At 43.3% G+C, this 22995-nt stretch overlaps 2 protein-coding genes across 2 annotated transcripts in view; one reads left to right on the top strand and one right to left on the bottom strand.

Annotated features, from left to right (window-relative positions):
* LOC128719510 (octopamine receptor beta-3R-like) overlaps positions 1 to 1185 on the top strand; it is a 38221-nt gene extending 37036 nt beyond the window's left edge. The window contains exon 9 of the mRNA XM_053813137.1: positions 966 to 1185. Within this exon, the coding sequence (XP_053669112.1) occupies positions 966 to 1185 (220 nt within the window). The remainder of the gene's footprint in view (positions 1 to 965) is intronic.
* A 10359-nt stretch (positions 1186 to 11544) lies between these two features.
* Positions 11545 to 14525, bottom strand: LOC128719571 (octopamine receptor beta-2R). Its single transcript, XM_053813197.1, has 6 exons — positions 14041 to 14525; positions 13670 to 13768; positions 13328 to 13426; positions 13108 to 13229; positions 12035 to 12479; positions 11545 to 11866 (listed from the first exon to the last, which is right to left on the bottom strand). The coding sequence occupies exons 1-6, from the start codon at positions 14523 to 14525 to the stop codon at positions 11545 to 11547; spliced, it is 1572 nt and encodes a 523-aa protein (XP_053669172.1).
* Between the last annotated feature and the right edge of the window lie 8470 nt (positions 14526 to 22995).

Here is a 22995-nt window from a genome sequence, read left to right as displayed (position 1 = left end):
CCCGTGTGCAGTGTTTCCCGCACAGTGACAGGCCAGCGTCACGAGTGCTTACACAGACACACACGCACACGCTGCCGACAGTGCTACGGAGGCTGAGCTCGGATTATCTGTCTGTTTATCATTCAGTGTGAATGCCGGCGACTGGCAACAATTACCAAGCAGCCGAACAATTCCGCGCCCGGGACGGATGCATGCATGCCGACGGTATGCGAACATATGCGAGATGTACCGCCGTTGATTTGAGCACGCTGTCAACGCCACGTCAAGTCATTGTGCTCGCGGTGAAATATGAACTGACTTCTCGGCAAGTTTCCGTTTTCGGTGGCCATCGGTTCACTTACCTCATCGGAAGCTTGCCAAACAACTTGTACAAGACTCGGTTCGGTTCACGGGCGTTTCGTGTTACGACTCTCGCGCCCCCCAAAGGGATGTATCGTCCGCGTTCGTCCCATGGGAAGGTTTCCTTTTCCACACGCGCAAAAAAAGGAAACCGCTTTTTCGGATTACACAACCAAAGTCAGATAAAACAAACGGAATATAAAGCGGTCTTGCAAACCGATGATTCCGGGGGCTCGGTCGTGTGCGGTCCTTCGGATGGAAGCGAATGACAAATTGAAACATAAAACAGCAAGCTCAACTTTAAACGAGTTTGGACAAGCGTAATGCCCGGTACCCGGGTGCCTCTGGTAATGAATTTAGTTGTGTTTGTTTTGGGTTGCATTTTTTTTGTGTCTGTTCTTTTAGAAGGGATCAACCGGAGCGTAGGCTCAAGTCCTACGCAGGCTTAAAGATAAATATCTTTTGTTCCGCTTCCGGCTTCATGATACAAGTTTGCCTGTTGCAGTCGCAAGAAAAAATTGCTGTAAATTCTCCACTCGTATCACAAACGATTGTTTTAACAGTTACAAAACTTTCCATTGTTTGGCCGAAGTAACCGTGTCCTTTCTTCTTCACCTACCCTACAGGTACGTCATCACATCGCTTTGCGGCGAAGAAGCCTGTCCGTGTCCGGACGTCGTCATCACGGTACTGTTCTGGATCGGGTACTTCAACTCGACGCTTAATCCGCTCATCTACGCCTACTTCAACCGGGACTTCCGGGAAGCGTTCCGGAACACGCTTCAGTCCCTGCTGCCCTGCTTTGTCCGACGGAGCCCGTACGGTCACAGCGTGTACTACGTGTAGTATTAAGTGCATAGGCGTAGGTTATACACACGTCACCCGCCAAGACTTTTGTTTGTGTTTGTGTTGCGCGAACGGTTCAGCGGATCGCTGGAAGCAAAGACGTCAGTTGTTTCAGTGCTGATGTTGAGTTTATTTTTTCTTCGTTCTCACCGTACAGTCGCAAGACGCAACAGTAGCAACCCCGTATCGCTGATTGAATGAACCGTGTGTGGTGAATATCTTCATCAAACGGTGCCCTGTTTGCCCCTTCTTATAACGCACCTTTTTATCCACCTAAGGGAGCAACCACAATCCCTTTCCTCAGCCCCAATCCTCCTAACCCGCAGGCGTTGATAAGCTCTCTGTGGTAAGCTTTTGCACCGCGGGGTATCATGCTGATCGAGTCTGACACTTTGTGCTGCATAATTGAACGATTTCGGTACCGCCCGCTGAGGTGTCACAAATTCGGATGCGAAAGCACTGGAGGCCGACAGGTCGGCGGGTGTGTTTGGATTCGAAAATCGAATTAGACACCTGCTTACTACGGCGCTGAAGAGCGCAATAGGGATTTTACGGTGTAAAACTGGTCACCGCGCCGGTTGACTCTCTGTCTATCGTTCCGTTTGGACCCGTTCCCGATACGGTCGGGACAGCTTGCGGCACCTGGGCAGAGCATGGGATGGCGACAGCGCGAAACAACCTGGCTGTTTGCTCACTTCCAGGCCAGGCAGATTGTGTCAGCTTTGATCAATTCACGCGAATCGTCTTGTTCGGCGGTGGCGACAAATATTGACAAACATTGCCGGGTGTATTGAAAGCTTCAAATCCCACCCGGCGAATCCACACAGCGGCAAACAGAGGATGTTCGGTGCGGGACACAGCACCCATACCGGTAGGGCCGTCTTTACGTGTGTGTGTGTGTGTGTATGTGTGTGTGTAACTGTACGAGCAACGGCAGCACCACACGGAAAGCAAACATACGACGGTGCAAACGCTTTCAGCGTTATTTACCCATCAGCTATTCCCCCAAAAGGGAATTGGCTACCTGTTTGAATGTAACTTGTCGTTCTCCGGGCGGATGGTTGTGCTTTTTCCTGCCCAAAAATGTTCTCGGCTCTCATCGCAGGGAACGGAATTCGGCAGTAATCCGATTTCCAATGCGGCAGCGTGACATGGATGGGAATGCGCGGGAGCTCGAAGCTACACAATCAATATTGATTCCACACACCTACACAACGTACCCGAACCAAAGCGCACAAATTAGACGAGAATAAAAACATAACTCTACGCTTCTAACCGGATGATAGTGCATGAAACCTGTTGTGTGGGGATTTTATCCCGTTTTTTTTTTCTCAAATAGACTTATTTCTTCGCCATTACAAACGTAATTCGGAGTGGAGCAGAGAGATCCCATGGGTAGAAAACTCCCACGTTGGGTGCTCCTACTTTTCTTATACGAAGGTATCGGTGTTCTTGTTGATTATTCCGACTCCCCAAACAAAGCACAGGATGCATAGTGTGAAATGTAGCAATAATAGTTGTTATCAAATGAATTTCCCTCTCGACAACAAAGAAAATTCCCCGTTTTCATTCCATGCTACACAGTGTAAGGAAACAGACGTCCAAAGCTCGCCGTCTATATCGTACGCCGATGTCTGTCCCGGGGACAAGCAGCAGCACAAACAGATGCTCCCACCACAGTAGATGTTACCTGTAGATGTGTGATCAGCCGGATGTGTCTAACAATAAAGTCGAGAAGTACTCGCGCTATATCAAAGTAAATTGACGAAGGCACTGGAACCTTAGGCAATGAAATTTAGGTGTTCATAGAGCCATAGCAAAGGGCATCCCTTCTTTTAGAGGGATGAACTTGATAGCATCTTAGCATAGAGTAATGTAGTGATCAGGTTTTTTTTTGGTTCACCTCGATGGCTTGGACACTAGTTTTCGCGCCAATTCGGTTGCCTCATCGTAGTGTTTATGAAATGTTTCACCAGTGTGTGAAAAGTTTCATGCAAGCGTATAGAACCGCCCTCTCTGTGAAAGCTTCCTGCTGTTTGTTGTTTAGTACGAAACGTTGTACAGATGTAGAGGCTTTTTGTATGTTTTACGACGCAAAATGAAAAATAGAGTTTCACCATCGGTTAAGTTTCGACAGTGAGTTGAAATTTTCCAGTGCAATAAACAGAGGGAAAGATTTTATTTTTCAAGGCAATCCAAACCGACAATCCAGCGCAATAGGGTAGATTTAATTTTGTTGACGTAAAAATATTTCTTTTAAATGCAGCATTACTTTAATCGTCCGTAAATCAGTAATAATTGTTAGTGGGCAATGTTTCGTAGCAAATACATCTGAACCATCACTGTCACGCATCAGGATGGTTTTATTAAGACAAACAAACAACCAAAAAACTAAATGGATCGAAGTGCTGCGTGTTGGAAGTGAGCTGAATCAACTTCATCCAAGTACTGTTATAAACTTTCAAGTGAGAAAACTCCTAGCTTAAAACATTGAGACGGGTAAATTAACACTAGTAAACGTTGCGCACGGTGTGTGAAATATTTTGTATAGAAGCCATAGCGAAATGAAGTACACACGAAACAAAACAGAACAAAAACAAACAAAACACATCGCCACGCATGCAAAGGTTGTTCCCTTGTAATCATAACCGTTAACGCATTTGGCGGCAACATTCATCAGCCGACGGTGCAAAGTCTATAGTGTACGGCGAAACAATAGCGAAGAAATGCAAACAAATTAGCCTGCAAACTCTTGAACTAATACTACTGTTTATCATTAGAATCGCTATTGCTGCTGGAACGATAAACCAAGTTTATAGGTAGTGTTTGAATATTTTGCAAAAAGGGCAAGCAGCAAATACCATATCCCCGCACAATGGAGCAGTAATTACGATGCTAAACCAAACGCAACTGATGCACACACGCTAGTTATCGGAAACTGTATCGCTGTTTGGTGTATATGTTGGTTTGTATGTGTGTGTATGTTTGTGTGCATGTGTGAGTGTGTAGGATGAGAAACTACAAAGTTAGGGCAGTATTCGATTTTCGTTTGTGGATAAGGCGAAGTAATTTTTGGAGCACTACTTTAGCAACTATTGATATGGATTTTCTGCTCATTTTTGTTTTGCGAGCTTGATTGGAAAAGAGAATTTCGGAGAAACGTTTATTCTTTCACCAAGAGCAAGCTTTGAAAGTCCTGCTGTACTAACTGCAGTGTACTGTATTGGGAAGTATTTTCAGCCGCTACCGGGAACTGTTTATCGAAAAAGAATTATTTATTTACTGGTGATGATCACACCTTGATATAGATAAAAAACGATGGCTGCTATCGCATATATCTTCACTGACAGAGACCCTCTCTCGAATAACAATAAACACATGCAAACAACCGTGAATAAAGACTGTCGAAAATAGAAACCAATGTTAAATGCCAAAGAAAGTAACACATTTTATTTCTAACATGTGGAATGCGAAAAATGCATCGCAATGAAAGAAATTCGAATAAATATATTTTCATTACCAACAGTGTAATAAAATAAAATTAATTATTGTAAACAGTTGCATACAACATAAATAAATTGTACCTTTATCCTGATCCTTTTATCCCCAAAGAATGGAGACGCCTAGTCCTTCGTGGAATTTAAAAGAAAATCTTTGTTCACAAAAGATTCATAAAACAACATCAGGCCTTGAGTGTTGTATGGTGTAAGTTTTCTTTCATAGTATATATTATGTTTCGTATTGTCGAGTACTGACATTTAAAATTATTTACAAGAGACAATCAATATTGAATTCCGATTCATGTAACGTTTTCGGTTAGCGCCATCTATGTGTGAGAAAGATAACCATTTTCTCAACACCTTGGGTTATACTCTCTGCACAGTGGAACAATCATGCATCATTTGTCCTGCACAAGGCGGTCGTAATGACCATTTGAATCTTGGAAATCTGTTTTCTGTGTTTAGACTTGGATAACTTGATTGAAACTTGATTATGCTAACAGTGTAATTATCTTGTTTATAATTTATTTTTTATTTTACATCAATCAGAGGAGTAAAAAAACTCGGATCTTTTAATAATATACTAAATTGTGCTGCCCAGTATGCCCGATGTAAGACAGTAATCATTTTAATATATTAAAAAAAGTTAAAATGTGGTCCGAATATATTTAGTTAATCAATGCATAATTTTATCTTGTCTGTATAGTTTTGTTGAATCAATTGTTCAATTGTAAAATGAATTTTCAATTAATACAAGGAGCAAACCACAATTTGATGTATATGTGATATTTATACACACAGAATTGCAATACACAGGTACAGTAAGAGCAAAAATAAGAATTCATTCATTTTAATGGTTTACATCGTTTTAATCATTTCTGTTTTATTCAGTGAATCGCATTCAATTCAACGTCACCATTACTGAGGGCTTGGGAGAAACATAAGAAGACTAAATAAATAATTATACATTTTCTCTACTCTACGCTTCGATTCTAATGTTCAAACGTTGCTCGTACAAGATGCAACCTGCCTTTTTAGTCTTTTCCTAGTTTTAATTAAAATATCATAAGCAGCTCATACAACAAAATCCTCCCATACATCCGTGGACGTGCGTAGCCTTAGCGTTCGTAATTACTCCGATCGGTGCCAAAAAAATGGATGAGTCTTACTACCTTTCACTTTCATTGTTGAAATAAATGCATACCATCCATCGGTGAACGTTTTCTTTTTACTTGCGCTTTCGGGAATTGCTTGAATCAAACCAAAACATTTGCCTGCCTGGTCGGACTGTTTTTGTTCGAACATGCTGCAAATTTAGAATCTTTAACTCCAGAGCTCCTAGAGCTTGTATCCATATCCTCAGGATAATCTCACTCTTGATCCCCACAGCTGGGGGTCACATCGTTTTTTTTAAACATCCGAACCGGTATGGCACCTATGCACTGTTGCCGTTGTCTATAAATCGAAAGCTGTCTTTACGACACATTTTTTCGCAGTTTTGTTTCAGATCAAATTGAATCGTGCCCGTTCCAGTACAAAACTAAGCGTTACAAATGGACCAACGGAACTTTATGGTTTTGCTGTATCGTCTTTCACCGCTGCGACTTATCGGCTTCGGTGTTCGATTGCGGATAAACTGAACACCATCTTAAGGATAACATTTACACCAGGTTAAAGTTATCTATTGTTAAGCATCATTTATACGACTAGATCCCATTAACGCTACGCTGTTTGTATTGTTGTATATAAATTTACTACGAATGTTTCCCATCATCACTGATGAACTTCACGCACGCATACAAACACGCCCGCACACCATTTTCAAGCGGTCCATTTTTCATTGGTGCCTTTTTTCCTGCCCTCATTCATTCGTCCCACATCGCATTGATACGCACCTACACAACTGTTGACAATTTCACAACGCCTACTACACTGTACCTTAGACTACCCTTCCAGTTCATCTTACCATTCACTCTCTCTCTCTCTCTTTTTCGCACACACACAAATATACGCACATTGGTTAACTCGGTTGCTATGGATGTTTTTCTTTTTATCATGTTTCATGGCTTACTATGAAGTAGCGGGGGGAGGGGGAACATGGGGGTAGGGCACGGGGAAACAGTTTTGATTGTTGAACGCCAGATTTGTTACACTCGCCAATTCGGTAGCACGACACAATTTAAATATACGGGACACACTGTAAGCATACGCCCAATTCCTCCAGAGTGCACTCGGTTAACGTTCACTGAACGCCAGACGTAAGGAATTGAACCATCGCACGCTCGTCTTTGATAGACGATGATTGTACCTTTCCTGCCTGTGCCTGTGTTTATACTACTTTATGTACTGATATTTACCCCCCATCGGAAACATCGTTCTTACGGTTTGCTTGGGTTTTTTTATTCGCTTGTATGGGCAGCAGGCCAGTGGTGGCAAGAACATCCGACCTTTCTGGGCAATTGCGTGCTGTACCGTGTAAATGGGTTTATGCAGTTGTGTATTACTATTTTTAGTTAACGTGTTATCTTAATGCCACACTTCCCATAAAGTTTGACCACATGTTGTACGTAGAGGAAAAACTAGGGAAGGACTCTTTTTTTCTGCTTAATGTTTGCATTTTATGAATTATATTTCCAACTACGCGTTGATTCTGATTGTTTGCTCTTCCGCTTCCGAGTATTTTACAACGATACACCCGCATGCACCCGCGTGCAGCAAACGACTAGTCTGCTGCAACTCAAACGCACTCCCGGCCACTCGCATTCGTTCTGTCACATGCACACCCTTGATAGACCCCTTGTGTACGGCTACAACACAACCACACACGCTAGCACTAGTCCCGAGCGGAAGCATCCGAGCATTTTCTCTGTTAACAGCACACTTTGAAGGTTTTGGTTTTTCACTTCGCCCCTGTTCTGTTTTTACCGGCATTTACAGACGATGCACCCGTTAGCAGTCGGGCTGCACCTGCATGCAACATTTACAAAACGACGGTTTAGAAATATCTCTACCACTCTACCTGTATCGATGGAGGAGGGAACCAGGGAGGTGTGGATGAAACGGTACATTAGTGAAACTGCTAGGAACTGAAGATGGAAGTAGAAGTTCAAAGGAAGTTTATTTGGAAACTCTATGCTTTCTTTGGAAGAATATTTTTAACTAGTGAGGACTGTATGTTTCGAACTACTGTACACGAACGCTGAAAGGATCAGAAAACATATTCCGCATTTGTTATTGCTCTATTTTGACAGTTTTAAATGTTATCGGCTTTATCGAGCTCTGGAAAAGCAACTACCACAAAAAAAACAATATCTCTTCCAGTTAACCAAAGAAAACACCCTTTCCATTTTCATCGTTTATCTACGGGGAATAGTTTTACACGTGGCGGGGGAAGTAGAAATGGACGATGAAAATACCGCTAACGGTCCACTACACATGTTTGTTCCATTTTGGTCTTACATCCAGTTGAAAACCAAAGGGCACATCGATGATAAACGATTGGCCAATCCGCCGGCCGCACAATGACATTCAATATGGCTATTTTACTTATCACCCTAATCCTAACAATGTCTGGACAAAATCCCTAACCCATCACCATCACCAGCAGCGTTGCAGTATTGGGGCGGTTTTCGCGCAACTAGCTTAGCTGGTTGGTATTACTTTTCAATATTTTTCTACACTTAATATTGCTTTTCTGTATTATTTCAACACTTACGCGCAGTATGTCGTCACCGTGCTGATTTCTTAGTTGTTGTTGCCGTTTTCGCAATGCATTTGCTCTCTTTTCCGCGGTCCAGCGTCCGCTGGGAACACTTCAAATGCATCACTTTGTATAGCCGGTGGTATGTTTTCCTTTGATTATTGAATTCTTTATCCCCTTTTTAAGCTTACTATTTTTCAGTGACGGCTCCAAACGCAGTGCTTGATGGAAGCGTGGGAAGTATCTGCCTTAAAGGGACTACAGACAGACGGACCTTTTCAGGGCATCGCTGTACTTGTAGCTCTGGTAACGTGAAATGAAATTTGCATCTCATTGCAACTGTAAAGCGCGATGATGTGGGTTTCCACACTCGACGGATCAGCATTTCGCCCTTTTCGCCGGCTTATTGGGTATCGGTCCCATTGCGAAATTTCATTTTCAAAACGATGACGAACGCGCTGCTCTCGGAATCAATCCTGGAAAAGGAATCCCGACCAATCTGACCCTCCGGGTCTCGGTCTCGTGCACTATTTGCTAACGTTGCAATCAAAGTTTTCGCTTGGCCGACAGAAGGGAACGAAATCGATCGCGATCCGATGGTTGCCAGCTCGGGCGCAATCACGAGGAACGCCAAGTTACGGCAAAGGTATGTAAATTACATTCAAAGCACCACGACTACGCCGGCAATTATAAGCAAACAGACAGCGAGCTGTACATCGAAATGGGACCAGAGTGGAATCACGCCATCCTGCCTGGAGGTTAGACGTGGTGATGTATTCGCCAAACGCTTAGAATTGATACCGTTCCAAGTCGCCGGAGATGTTTATCTGTTTTTCATTGCATTTACATGTGGTGCGTTCGTAGCTGCCCTACAAGATGCCACCGGGTCCGGGTGGATGCGCCCTCTCCGTCAATTAATTCGTTCCGATCCATCCGGTGCCGAAAACGGTAAAACAACTAACCGGAGGGGTGGAATGGATGTTCGCAGCTGTTACAGTGCACCAAACCATGTTCCGGCAGTCATCTGTTGCATCGTGTTGCTGCTGAGCTGACCAACTCGGGAACACCCGGGAGGGAAGGCAGACATGTGGAAGTGGGCGTAAGCTGTGTTTGACCATCAATCATTACAGGCCCGGTTGACCGATGTTCGATGAAATGCGCCCCACGAAGAATGGCAGATGACCGAAACCGGGTGCAACATGTCGCACGATGGTTGGCATGGTGCCAGCGTGAAAGTTACCGGACCGGATCTTGGTAGATAATTGAGCGTAAAAGACTTTGCACGGGCATATCGTTCTAGGAGCGATTTGGAAGCTGCGTTCACAGTACTACCCAGGGTAGAATAAAGTATGATTTGTTGTTTGGGTTTTGCCGTTGCAAAACATCAAGACTGCGTACGGAAATATTTGTGTCTCTGTTACGTCACTGATTCTTCTTAAACTGCAATCGCCTCCCGTATATGACGTTGTCAGACACACTTTATTCTTTCACATTACATTATATTTCTGTTCGATGTGATTTTTTTTAATCTCCTTTTGCCACTACGCCACTTATTGTATTTTCCATTCGTCGCCACATTATTACGTGATTTTTTGTTTTTTTGGTTGTCAGTCCGTACCGGCGAAAACCGGACCCAAACTGGGCATACTTACGTGTCTAGTGGTTGTAATTGTTATTGGCTACACTTTCCGCTACTACTTTGTCTAATGATACCATTACATTTGCTACTAGCGTCAATGCTAAATATTAACATTCATTCAACCTTCCTTCACTAGCTTTTTGTGTCATGTTTATAGTTATATTCGCCTCGCTTTCTTATTCTCTTTCTCTCTTCCCGTTTTTTCTTTATCTCTTTTACTCTTTCGCCTTGCTACACTACACAATACGGTTGATGTACGGACTACAATTTCTTACGAACAAATACCCGCTTTGAATAGTTATGCTCTGTGTACGTGTGTGTAATGTAACGTTTGTGTAATGGCTGTGCGTATGTACCCTTCAGAATGTGTATTGACGTTTTGTAGATGCATGGATACGGAAATTGAGTTCTGTATTGTGATGTTATCGTCAATTACACATTCGCCACTCTTCCATTTGCTTTTCCCCGGGCCTAGCGACTTCTTGAACATATGTTTATGACCCTTTCTACACCAAGATTCGTTGCACTTTGCAACACCTTCCAAAGCGTGGGCGCACACACGCCCTGTTTTAGACAGATCGTGCACAGATCATTTGATGTTGTTTGTGTCGCATGAGTGCATGCGACGCAACCCGGGGCACGGGTTGGATTAAAAACTGGCACCGATTCTGCCTATTTGCTCGCGTGTGTTTCGGTAGTGCTTTAGTCGAATCGGAACCGTAGGTGTTCTCGTGCTCTTAACGCAACCGTACAGCTGCATCCCGAATGCGTAGCATCGCCCTTTGACCTTTTGAAGATGGCCAAAACGTCACGTTTGCCATCTTACATCCGTGAGTGTGATGTGATGAGTTACGCTAGGAATATGCTAATTTTGGGATTTTGCCTTATTGCTGGAGAGAAGAAGGGAATCAGTTGTTCTGTTGGTTGGTTGCTACCCTGACGGCTCAAATATAGGGAACGTGCGTGAGACTGCCTGCGAATAGGTAACATAATCTTCACTTCGATCGTAACTGAGCACCTATAGATAGCTAATGGAGACATTCCTCATATGAGCATCGCTGCACTGGTGTGTGTGCAATTACTTTAATTTCTTAAAGTATAACAATCTGGCGAACGAGAACAATGACCGGTTCTAGAGCTAGTTAAAACGAAACACTACACAACTAAACAGACTTTCCTCGAGAACGGCACAATAAACTATGTAGCTAGAGTAATAAATACATAACCAAGCAAATATAGAATCCGATGTATAAACTCTTAACAGGTCTAGTGTACTACATGCAACGGAAGCATAGTAACGTATCCCTTGGTAACGACAAATGATGTATCTGCTAAAAGGAGCTTCCCACTTCCGGTGCGCACACTGTGGTCTAGTCTTCTTTGGCATGGTATGTACCACAATACACTGTGATGCGGGAAAGGGGAGGAAATGGAGGGATAGGGAAGAGGAGTATAGTGCCCGTTCACTCGAAGAACCGGGTACACTCGGTGGCTTCAGAATCGACGTCATCGTACCGCCGTTACAGGCTCTCACCGATCTCACTGTGGAACCGATCCGTCTGGGACGACGGCCGTAGGTAGCTCTCCGAGTAGACACTCTTCGCCCGGCAGTCGTACCGGAGGCTCGCCCGCCGGACGTTGATGTCCAGCGGGGACGTTTCCCGACGCCACCAGGCACAGAACATGCAGTCGAGCGTGTTCCGGAACGCTTCCCGAAAGTCCCGGTTGAAGTAGGCGTAGATGAGCGGGTTCAGGGTGGAGTTGAAGTACCCGATCCAGAAGACCAACGCGACGACAATATCCGGATTGGGACATTTGTCGCACAGCGAGGTGATGATGTACCTGAAAGGTGAGATACAGTTGGTTAAATTTATTGTCCCGCTTCCATCCGCGTCAGGCTACAAATCAACTCGACGTACTGGCTTTTATCAGGCAAACAAAGAAACTTAACGAAGAATCAGCCTTTGCTCGGTTGGCTGGGAACTCCGCTCAGCTGTAACGCACACTTACCAGAGGAAAAACGGAAGCCAGCATAGTATGAACGTTCCCATAATGATGCCGAGCGTTCGGGCAGCCTTGTGCTCTCGCTTCATCTTGATCAGATGCCGATCCTTGGTCGGTGTCTGTTCCGCGTCCACCTCGTGCATGGTAAGCGTCTTGGACGAACCGCTACCACTGAGTGCCTCCCCGTTGGTGCCGCCCCCGCTACCACCACCCGCACCACCGCCCACGTTATGTTGGTGCATCAGCATGGCAGTGCCTTGTCGGAGGGCGAGCTGCTTCTCCTGCCGGTTGGCCTCGCGGAATATCTGGAAGTACGTGAACACCATGATCGTGCAGGGGATGAAGAACGAGATGGAGCTGGAGATGACCGCGTACGGCTTGTTGACGATGAACAGGCAACTGTCCGGGTTCAGCAGCACTTCCTTCCTGTGCTTGTCCGTGGTGTACCAACCTGGTGACCGAGTTGAGGTGGTTTCGTACAGGGAAAAGGAAGCACAAAACAACGTGACACATTGTGGGGTAATGATTAATTATGCATTCGAATCGATTCGGTGTTTTTGATAAATGATATTGATCGTCCTTGATGTTTTGTGTCACGATCAAAACAACCGATAGCTGAAGAATGCTGGGTGGATAAACAAAAAACACTGCACACCTGCGCTTAATGACTCTAAACAAAATAAGAACTTTTCCGGTTCCGTTCTGTGATTTGATGATGTGGACATGGTTTTGACCTGCTTGAATACCTCATTTGCATTTACCTAGTTGAGTTAGTTGCTTGTGAATGTCCATTGATTTGAGTGGTATCCTTATGACTTTAATCGTATTTTAAGCTTCCGTAAGTTTGTTTACTTCCATACTTTGTTATACGTTTGTCGATGTAAGTGTAATAAGTTTACTGAAATGCGTCCATTAATCCGTTTTTGTCAACGAACGATGGAACATTGTAACGCGAAACGATTAACACCTTATTATCGCTACTCCCACTATCGCTTCGTGACCGTATGCTTCGACGTCCATGAAGATGGTTCGATTATTAGTTTTATTGCAAACTCATTCGCTCTGCACCCGCTACTTACCGGCAAAGATCGGCACGAATGACAACAGCGCTGGTGATATCCATGTAGTTAATAACATTATCGCTACGACTCGCTTCGTCATGCTTATCGGATACTTAAGTGGTTTCACTATGGCATAATATCTGCAACAAAAACGTGAACCCGAAAGTGTGATAGAGGTGTGTCAAAGTTGGATTAAATTACTGAAGCGTTTGTCTTAAATTGAGTATTGATCACGTACCTATCCACTGAAATACAGCAAAGGTGAAGTATACTGGCGGTGGAGAAGTAGACATCCAGGCTGTTCCACACATCACACATGAACGACCCAAATTTCCAGCTGTTGTAAGAAATGCCCACCAAAGATAGGAAATGAATCAAATGATCGGAAATGTTTGACGCAACTGTACCATGGTTGCAGAAGCGAATATTGAAACGATTCTACATTTATTTAAAATACTACGTAAAAGAAGCACTTCATGCAGCGTTAGTTATCGACCGAAGATGATGCTACAGTTTTCCCGATTGAAAAATGCAAAACAATAAAAAAAAAAACAAGTGGCTCCCATCAACTATTGCTTACCTTCCCGTTAATTGTACACTAAAGTTGAATGTCATGGCCATCATTGCCACCATGATGTCAGCCATGGCGAGCGATACGACGAAATAGTTCGTGATTACCCTGCAAAAGGAAGGAAAACGACGATTAAGACATTTTAGCCGGACGATAGCCTGCAACGGGTTCGGTCTCCAAACTTCAGCCACCATTAGTTGCGCATTTTACACACTAATGATCATTTCATCGACTCCACCCCGCGTTCGTTGCAGGCAATGTTGACGCATTAGCACGTCCGAAAACCCGTAACTGCGGTTCGATTCGGATAATTCAGGCTTTGGTTCGCTTTTACGCGTTTGTTTCTCAAGGAGACCGGTAGCGAAGCGAAGGCCGCTTACCTTAACTTCCTATGGCGTTTGACGGAGATGATGACGAGCAAATTGCCGAAGATGGCCGCCACGATGATGAAAATCATGATGGAAGCCTTCAGCACCAGGAGCACCACGTCGATCCATTCGCTTCCGCCAGCCCCATCGACGATCGCTTCGTCCGCCCCGGGCGTCTCCATCGTGCTGCCGATGGGTGCGGTCGATGAGAAACCCTGCAACATTATGCTACTTCCGGACGCGTCGAATATGGACAACGTGTCCGCACTGGCAGTGGCGCTTTCCAGCGCAGATTCCGCTGCTGCTGCGGCCGCCGCCGACGCCGATGACGACGCCAGTGCGCCAACGTCCCGATCACGGGCACTTTGATTGAAGAACAGACCGCTGTCGGCAAGTCCGAGCGAGGAAGCCAGCAGGGCGGCGGCCGACTGCAGGTGGGAGGATGACGAGGATGAGACCATGTATTTTGTCGAGTCATCGTTGGAAGGATTCATCATACAGTACGGACGCAGGACCACCACACTGTCCGGTACGGCCCCACTTCACACTGCGCTCTGGTGTACCGCCACTCACCGGTTGGACGCAGAACCTTTTTTCACACCACACTACACTTAAAAACCACCCTCCACAGGCTCTATTTCTCACTTGCGCACACACATAGAGGGTTCCTTTCGTACGGTAAGGTATTCCATTTGAAGGAGGAACGCTTCCGCTACTGGGTGCTGCCTACTGACACTTCATCTTTGATTTGATGATCATTAATTTTCTGCTAGTTCTGCGAGCCCTCGTACACATCTTGAGTGTAATGGTTCACAAACTGGACGATAAAGTTGAATGCAGTAGCCTGCGAATGAGGAAAAAAATAACGAAAGCGTTGTATTAATTCATCGCAAAAAATGAGAGAATTCTATTAAAAATTGCTATTGCTAGAAGATGTCAAATAGGTGAAATATTATGGCACCTCTTATTGTACGACGAAATTGGTCTGTTTTAATGATGTTAAATGAAACTCGGCATGAAGAAATCATTTTACAATTCTAGTTCAATAAAACGGTTGAAAATGACCTTTAAACGCCATCTTAAACTCTGATTTATTCTAAGAATTGAAATAAATGAGCAACCAAAACGTTTGTCAGGGTGCTAATCAGATCAAGGAATGCATCACGTTTGGATAGATTGATTGTAGCTGAGGGAAGGCCCTCAATTATAACCACATGTTGTTCTCAAAGCCGCATATTGTCGACTCGTTGCATACTGCATAATTATAAAGAATGTGCAAAAACGGTTGAAGTTCCAATGTTAAATCCAAATAGTTAATTCTGAAAGTCTCTCAAAGATTACCTCGCAAGAGCAGAGAGTCTTCCTGGTATTTGATTGATAAGGCTACAATGCAGCCAATGTTCAATACAGGTATTGTTAGCGAGAAACCTTCTTTCCAGACCAACTCCCGGCTCTAATGAGCCAGAATTACCAAATAGAATTCGTACGGAAAATTCCAAAGCAACTTTTCAACGCATCACGTTCTTCAGCTTCAGCAAGCAAATCCTTTTTCAGAAAGCTCACAATCGTCTGCGAGACCAAGTACCAGTACATGTACCTTCACAAAATCGTTTAAACGACAATGCCACTCCGGATATAGAATGATCCGAAACGGCTCACGATATTCTGTTGTAGACAACTCTAAAACAATGATTGGGATGGTAAACAAAGCGATTATCTTACAAGACAATCATGATTACGTATCAGGGATAAGTGAACACTGTCAGAAACTATCCACAGATTGTGCTAGTTTCTGACAGTGTTCACCTGTGTTCCAGAAGGTTTTCCGATACAATCAACTTTACTTTAAACTATAAACGTTGCGGTACTATGGTACGGTAGGTACATCGTGGTCAATACAAGAAAAAATCTTTATGTAAAGTAGATAGCTTATAACCTTTATTTAAGGATCTTATTTGTCTTGTCGGAAAAGTTAGTAGCACTTAAAGCTAGCACTAATAATTTAAGATTATAATTCTGCTTTCTTTATCCTGCTGCTTATCAGACACATTGCATCAGTTTTTTTTCGCAATACGTTTACAAAACCCACTTAGCTTCCCCCTTTCCCATCCTAATGCTTGTCAATTGCCCGTAAACCGGGTTGAAATTGCCCTGCGATCATGAAGAAAGCACTTTTACGTAATAAAATTACTTCTTGCAAGATGCATCTCGCAGCATCGCTCCTTATCATGGAAGGAGAATGATATGTGTCTTGGGATGTTTCCTTCCATTGCTCCGGTTCGTTACCGTGGCACGTTCGACGAACGGAACAAGGCAGGTGTGCGCACGGTCGCAAAATGTCCGCTTTGAAGTGACACACTCTTTATCAAAACATTGCACCTGACGTCCGTCAGATGGAGACCGGAAGACCAGGGTAACGGAGCTTGAAAGTAAGTACAATGCGTCACGAGGTATCGTACATCGTTGTGAGCGAAATGGGTCAAACATAGTGTAAAGGGAAGATTTTTTTTTATTGTGTGTGTGTGTGACATGATTCAGGAAATGCCCAAGCGAAGAGAGAAAATCATTTACTAGGTAGAATGAGGCCCTCCGGAAACAGGGCCAGTTGAAGCAAGCCCATTCTCACCTGGCAGTCGAGGCAGTTAGCATAACAGTGTTTAAAGAAGATGAAAAGCATCGCACAGTAGAACGTTTAATAGAAGCACACTGTTCTTGACCAGTGTTTCTCTTCATATTTATTAGGTTAATCATAATTCCAGAAAACATCAACGGTAATTTAAGTGTTTTAAACTCTGTCGACAACATTGAAACCAAACGTCAAGAGGATTCATTGGTCATTTGCTAACGCTGCCCCTGATGAATGATGGAAATGAAAAGTAGAGCAAATAATTGCAACATCAATCGCTCACTTCTTCTACCTCGTACTTTAGCTGGGGTTTTAGCGTAAATTTGCTTTGGAAAGGAGCACTAAAAAGGGTATCCTCATCGACAATGCCCGGTACGTCAAGTTGGTAAACCGAGGCAAACCCCGACAAGTACTAGAAATGCGAAACAAAAGGTGGACAGGATGGAAAATTCCCTCGGCAGCGAGTCATGGTGTACGGTAGCATAATGAATACGCTCGTTCATAATGCACGTTTCACTTTGAGCTGCGCTAGAAACCATCATCATCGGGGGAAAGGATGGTTTGGGTTTTTGCTGCGAATGGGAACCTCGGTGTACACGGTGGCACGGTATACAGCCTCCACATTATTTGCAATGCAGATAATCGCAATAATTTCCAGCGTTCTATGGAAGCAATGTACAGCCCGCTTCTCTTGACCTGTTTTCTTCAATCTCTTGATCATTCTCTCTCGCATTTCCATCTCTCTCTATGTGTGTCTCCCTTTTTCTCTAAGTTCATCCTTTCACTTCAGTGTCTACGACGTATGCAATTCGTCCGACATGAGCACACGCGCAGATGATCGCGCAGGAAGGAAGCGAGACCATTCATAACGCTACCGTAAGACGGTGGACAAGCGGTAACTAGCCTCAACCATACTAATGATGGTGCACTCTCGTGTTCCTCGAGGTCATGCTATGTTTACCATGTACCAGCCGGGTGGTAGACTATCAACGATTATTTATGTTCTGTTGAGACACAGCTCGCAAACTATGTCTGTCGAGTCAGTGCACTAGAAAGGAGCTCTGCTCTGCACTCGCCAAACGCTACAATTTAAGAGGAACTTATTCGCCGTATCATACCACAATCGTGATAAAACTGCATACGGCAGGCACGTATGATATTGCTATGGAATGAAATTTTAATAAAGACAGCTACACCGAGAAAGGTTTGTGCTAAAGCCAAACGCGAGAGCACGATTTGTATAACAACAGCTATCCCGTGAATAGGAACACGGACCACTGAGCAACCTTTTGTTCTGCGGCAGTGGCAGCTTTTCCTGAGCTGACGAAATCGGAAAATAATAGTAAAGCTACTTATGGCTTTAAGCAGCACGTTTCATTTATTCAACTGCGTGTTAGGTATGTAATGTCCGCCTTATTTCGCTATTAATTACTTACATTTTACTCAACTTAAAACTGAAGATGAGCAGCTGTGGTGTAGACGTAGATGAGTTAAGCTGCAGCTTTCGCATAAGCCTTTTTGCACTGCACTCCAAACGTGGTAATTGAAAACCGCACCGTGAATTAAGTGGCACGTAAGAAAAACCTACCGGAGTGGGTCTTGCCAAGCGGAAAGATGCGAGAATTCAACATGAAACAAACCACGGAAAGTTTAAGATGCAAACAGTCTTGCTTGAATGTTTGAATTAGTTTCGCTTCAATAAAGTACGTACACATCGCTTTTACTGGTGACAAACTTGCAAATTTAATGGCCTTCGAATGTTTCGTTTCTTCATCTTATATTCCCTTCTTTAAACACCGTCCATTCATTAGTCCGTCTTGAAAAGCTTGCGTGACAAAGTTGAGTTTTCGTTCCGTTTGTCAGTTGATCTCTTTGAGTTTTTGTTTCCGGATTGTCTTTGCACCCTTCTTTCAGCTGTACATATTAAAGTGAAGAAAACAAAACATCATAGAGCTGCCATTGTAGGCGTACCGATGTCTTTTGCGCGTAGGCACAGGATGGCGCATGTTTAAAACAACGGCAACGACAAATGCCGTCTTTGCACCTGTACCGGAAACTTTTTTTTTTATTCACTTTTGAAAGGCTTTGGTCCTTATGCCTGATATCCGTCTTTAGCCGGAAACAAATGCCAATCACATACGCACGCTGAGCACGGCCCCACGAATTCAGCTGCTACCGCTGATGAAATACCAGAAAGAAGCTGCGATGCTACTACAAAGTGCCTTCTATTTCATCGTAAGAAAGATTCTTCGTTAACGAAGCATTGGCATGGAAGAGGCAAAGAAATCATACCAGCTTGGTTGGTTGTTTTTGTTCAACCACTTGGCACACTGGGAAAAGCCCCAAGGCAACGGAATGCTACGTGCAAATGATGAAGCGGGGGAGGGAGGGGGGGATGAAACCCCAGCAGCAAGCGCCAGTTTTCTCTTGTACATCACTAAAAGATGGATAAAATGTGTCCGTGTCACCTGGGGTGCACAGGAGAACATTTCGTACGTGCCGAATGTGCAATACCCATGGCATCGACCAGTTGTCTCCTGTGAAGTGATGATTTAAGGATGGTTACAGTGAAACATCTTTCGCGTGTTCAGTACGAAAGTATCAATTTCAGTGTAACATTAAATGGTTCCAGCATTTTGTTTAAAGCGGATTGTTTTCTTGTTATAATTAAATCATTTTTCAACGTATTAGGCTTCCGTTGTTAATAACACATTTGGCGTCTCATGAAGTTTTAGAGTATTTCTGGAAATCGTTCAAACAGGGGACTAGGAAGAACAACAAATCAACTTTTCCATGCAAATACTTTACCCTTTAATTTCTCTTAGAATTTTGTTCAAAAATATGTTTAATTGTTTGATTATTATCGTTTTATCACAATTCAAATAATTATAGGATCTGGTATATTGCCTATTTTTTTTAATTTCAGATGCTTACTTCTTAGATTCGATTATCCTTGAACTTTGTATACTACAAAAGGCAATTTGAACTACCAAAATTATACCAAAAAAAGCTGCGGGTACTAACGGCAGGCTTAAATTATCGTTTGATACCGTTAAAAAATTGGATGTTTTAGTTTAATAAATAAAGGTTAACAAAAGGATTATTTACGTGAATGAAATTTTATACCGTGCGATAAGAGGCGAATGATACTGTCCAGCTCAAAGTCTCTATAAAAAAGATAAACTACAATATATTGTGTGATGTAATGAATTAACTAACTGCAAACACCATGCACCTCCTTGCCAAACAGATAAACACTAGGCGCCTCCATTTACAAAAATTAAACACTAGGCGCCTCCATCGTTCATCGTTTTGTACCGCCCTTTAATATTAATTTAATTACGTGTTATTTTATATTTGGATTCATCTTTAATAACCGAAACAGTACGTTACGTTCTCAACAAACAAGCAATTAAATATAAAAATGTACTCTGATGCTGGTATACATGACAATCCTTTCAACACTGTAATTTGTGTGGTTCATTCACCAGTTTGATTCTCTTGCTGTTCTTCTACCACTGCCCGAAACGTAGCAACCATCTGGTTCCGTTCACATCACATTCAATCGACCAGCGGGTCCCACCGTTTTGATCTGCCGTTAGCGGTAGCGCAACAAAACCAACAGCAGCAGCTGTGTAAATATCGACTCTACTCGCGAATAGAAACGTTCCGTTCGAAGATTTCATTCATTCAAAATAATCTTCCTCGGTACTGCTAATGCCCCACAAACCCCCCTTTAACATTCATCGTAAAACGCAGGTGCTGACGATGAGAAATGGCGCCGTAGCCGTTCGAATCAGCGTTGTTCACTTCTCTCTCACACACACGTACACGGCGCCCTTGCCTTATCGTAACGAACTCAAAACACAGAATGAACTTGTCATGAAAGTAACGATGACATACGCTGAAAAGTATAATATACATCTACAGAAAACACTAACACACTCGCTTCATGCGGTTTTGCTAGAAGAAATTCGAACGAGCTAGACACAAAAGAGGGTGGTCTCTTTTTAAAATTAGAAACCAATTTCCAACCACTCCTGCACAATCACACATCCGTTCGTGTGTGGAAACAAAAAAAAAACCATTTCGATGGGATGGAACGCTGTCGATGTGCTGTTTAACAGGGACACTAAAAATATCGGGGCCAAAAATCGATGTCAAACCCGATCCCGGTATAGCTGGCCCAGTTACCTCACAAACACGCAAAATTTGAGCCCCGTAATGCCGTGACAACAAAGTGGACCCAACCCGTTCGTCCGTTTGTTGAGGTTTTGTTTTAGTTTGTAGCGGTTTCCCAGACCATTTTACCGCCTTTCCCAATTTGTTTTAGCTGCCGAACAATGCGATGTTTTTCCTTTCCTTTACGTTTCTGGGCTGGTCTACATTGGTTTCTAAGCAAAGGACCGATAGATAGGATACGAGTGTGACGTTTAAGGGCGAAAAAAAACATGCTAAAGCACGAAATGGTAGTGAAACCGTAACCCAACTACAGACACAGGTGAAACAAATTTTCATGTCCACCCAAACTACATCTTCGGTGTGGAGTGAATTGTTTTGTGTTGTGCTTCATTTTGACACCGCGCCATCGTGGTCCCGTTTTGCAACGTTGTGCTTGTTTTTTTTTTACTATTAGCATACCTTGGTTTGGTTTTTGTTGCACAGTAATGTTGTCGTTCAGCGTGTGCTTAAAATTCCCATTCCCGAAATGTGAAATAAATCATCGAAAGTACGCCAAAAATGTACCGCAAAGTTCATGTGGGCGTGGGACAACCGGTTCACGAACGAAACAAACCGTAAGCAACAAAATTACGACCGCTACGGCGATGTGAAAGTGATGTGACACAAGGCTGAGCTCATCGGAGGAAGATGAGTGTCGCAAGCGGACGACTAAATGCTTTGGCGGCCTTTGATCTGTTAATGTCAAGCTTGTATACAGATTTGCAACAGACGTTAGAAATAGCTTCAAACGTCATTTACAATCGCTATCCGGAAGGGATTGATAATGTCTCATTTTTATCTGCTGACTATTGTTTTGATTTAGGGCTGTCAGTTTATTGTATGAAGTTATAAATAACATTAACTTTCTATCTCGATTATGTTGATCGGTTTTGCATTAAAAGAAACGTGCAGCATGATTTAATCCCATCAAAAAACAACATAAAATGAATAAAAATAGAACATTAATCCCGCTATTACATATTTTCGTAGTTGAAAAAGACTCACCCTGAACAAACCACTGTAAATGGCATTCTACATCTTAACTAAACATGGCCATCAATATTTACCTTCAAGTACACTTACGCGCAAACAAGCTAACCGCAAAACCAATTGTACCAGATTGAAATTTCAAATAAACATGCTGAAAGGATTCACAGCGCAGCCAACGTTCCCCGTGCGTCGCCTTGTCAGTTCGATAATCAAACGCTGATGGTAGGGTGATGGATTTTGCAAATAGGCCCTCTTCAAACCGTACGGTTTCATCGGTTTAGACCGCTTTGCAGCACGATGATGCCCGGCTTCTAGTCGTGTTTTTTTAACCCCCTTTTCTTTGGTTGGTATTGTGTCCATGGACGTGGCTCCACGTGTCTCGTCGATTCGGTGCAAATTGAATTCCGAACGATGCGGTCCACTCGAAATGGCCAAACCACTCGATGTTCCCTTGGTAATGTGACGTTGTGCTGAAGTGAGCGTATGCACTCGGTAGCGGTAGGTTTTTTTATTGGCTTTCACCAACAACGGTACCACACGAAAGCCTTCGTTTCTGTGTCGTCGTCGTTGATCCTGCAGGAATTCCTGCTGAAAAAGGGGTTGAAGAGCTTTTGTACCGAAGCACACATACAAACAATCAAACAGAAGGGTACAACTTCTGCGCTGGATTTTGTAAGCGGAAGTCGAAGTAAAAACGGAATAACAAATTTGTTCAATTTGCTGTTGCTTAAGCCAGGGGCTTTAGTTCATTGTTTAGGAAATTGTATTATATATTTGTACAAATTTACTCATAATGACCGGAAGTTTGCGGTTACAGAACAGAATAAATATAGGGGTCTACATATATGGTGGCAAATTTGAATCCAAACCAAACTTCAACTGAATATTTGTAGTGAAAACAGCATAATACATGGAAAAACAAACATCTCGCAAACCCCAGAAAATGTGGTTACATTTAATGCATTTGGTTAACTAAATCAAAACAAAGCCCAGCGCTTGCCGCTCGTTTACAACTCAATCGCGATAATTGACCGTCAATTGAAGCTCACGTGAGTAAATACCACCACGCGAAAGATCGGTTCCCCGCAAAACTCGCGCAGACGATCATCCTCGACGGCGTTCAAGTTCAA

This window comes from Anopheles marshallii, chromosome 2 (assembly GCF_943734725.1).
Source record: "Anopheles marshallii chromosome 2, idAnoMarsDA_429_01, whole genome shotgun sequence".
Lineage (NCBI taxonomy): Eukaryota > Metazoa > Arthropoda > Insecta > Diptera > Culicidae > Anopheles > Anopheles marshallii.
The sequence above is the reverse complement of the archived record's forward strand: the minus strand, read 5'-3'. Positions and strand labels throughout refer to the sequence as shown.

Excerpts from the sequence above, each read along its gene's own strand:
- LOC128719571 (XM_053813197.1), bottom strand. The coding sequence starts at position 14,525 with ATGATGAATCCTTCCAACGATGACTCGACAAAATACATGGTCTCATCC. Across the intron at positions 12,480-13,107 it reads ATTCGTGCCGATCTTTGCCG|GTTGGTACACCACGGACAAG; the intron begins GTAAGTAGCGGG and ends CTCGGTCACCAG. Across the intron at positions 11,867-12,034 it reads TGGCTTCCGTTTTTCCTCTG|GTACATCATCACCTCGCTGT; the intron begins GTAAGTGTGCGT and ends CTCACCTTTCAG.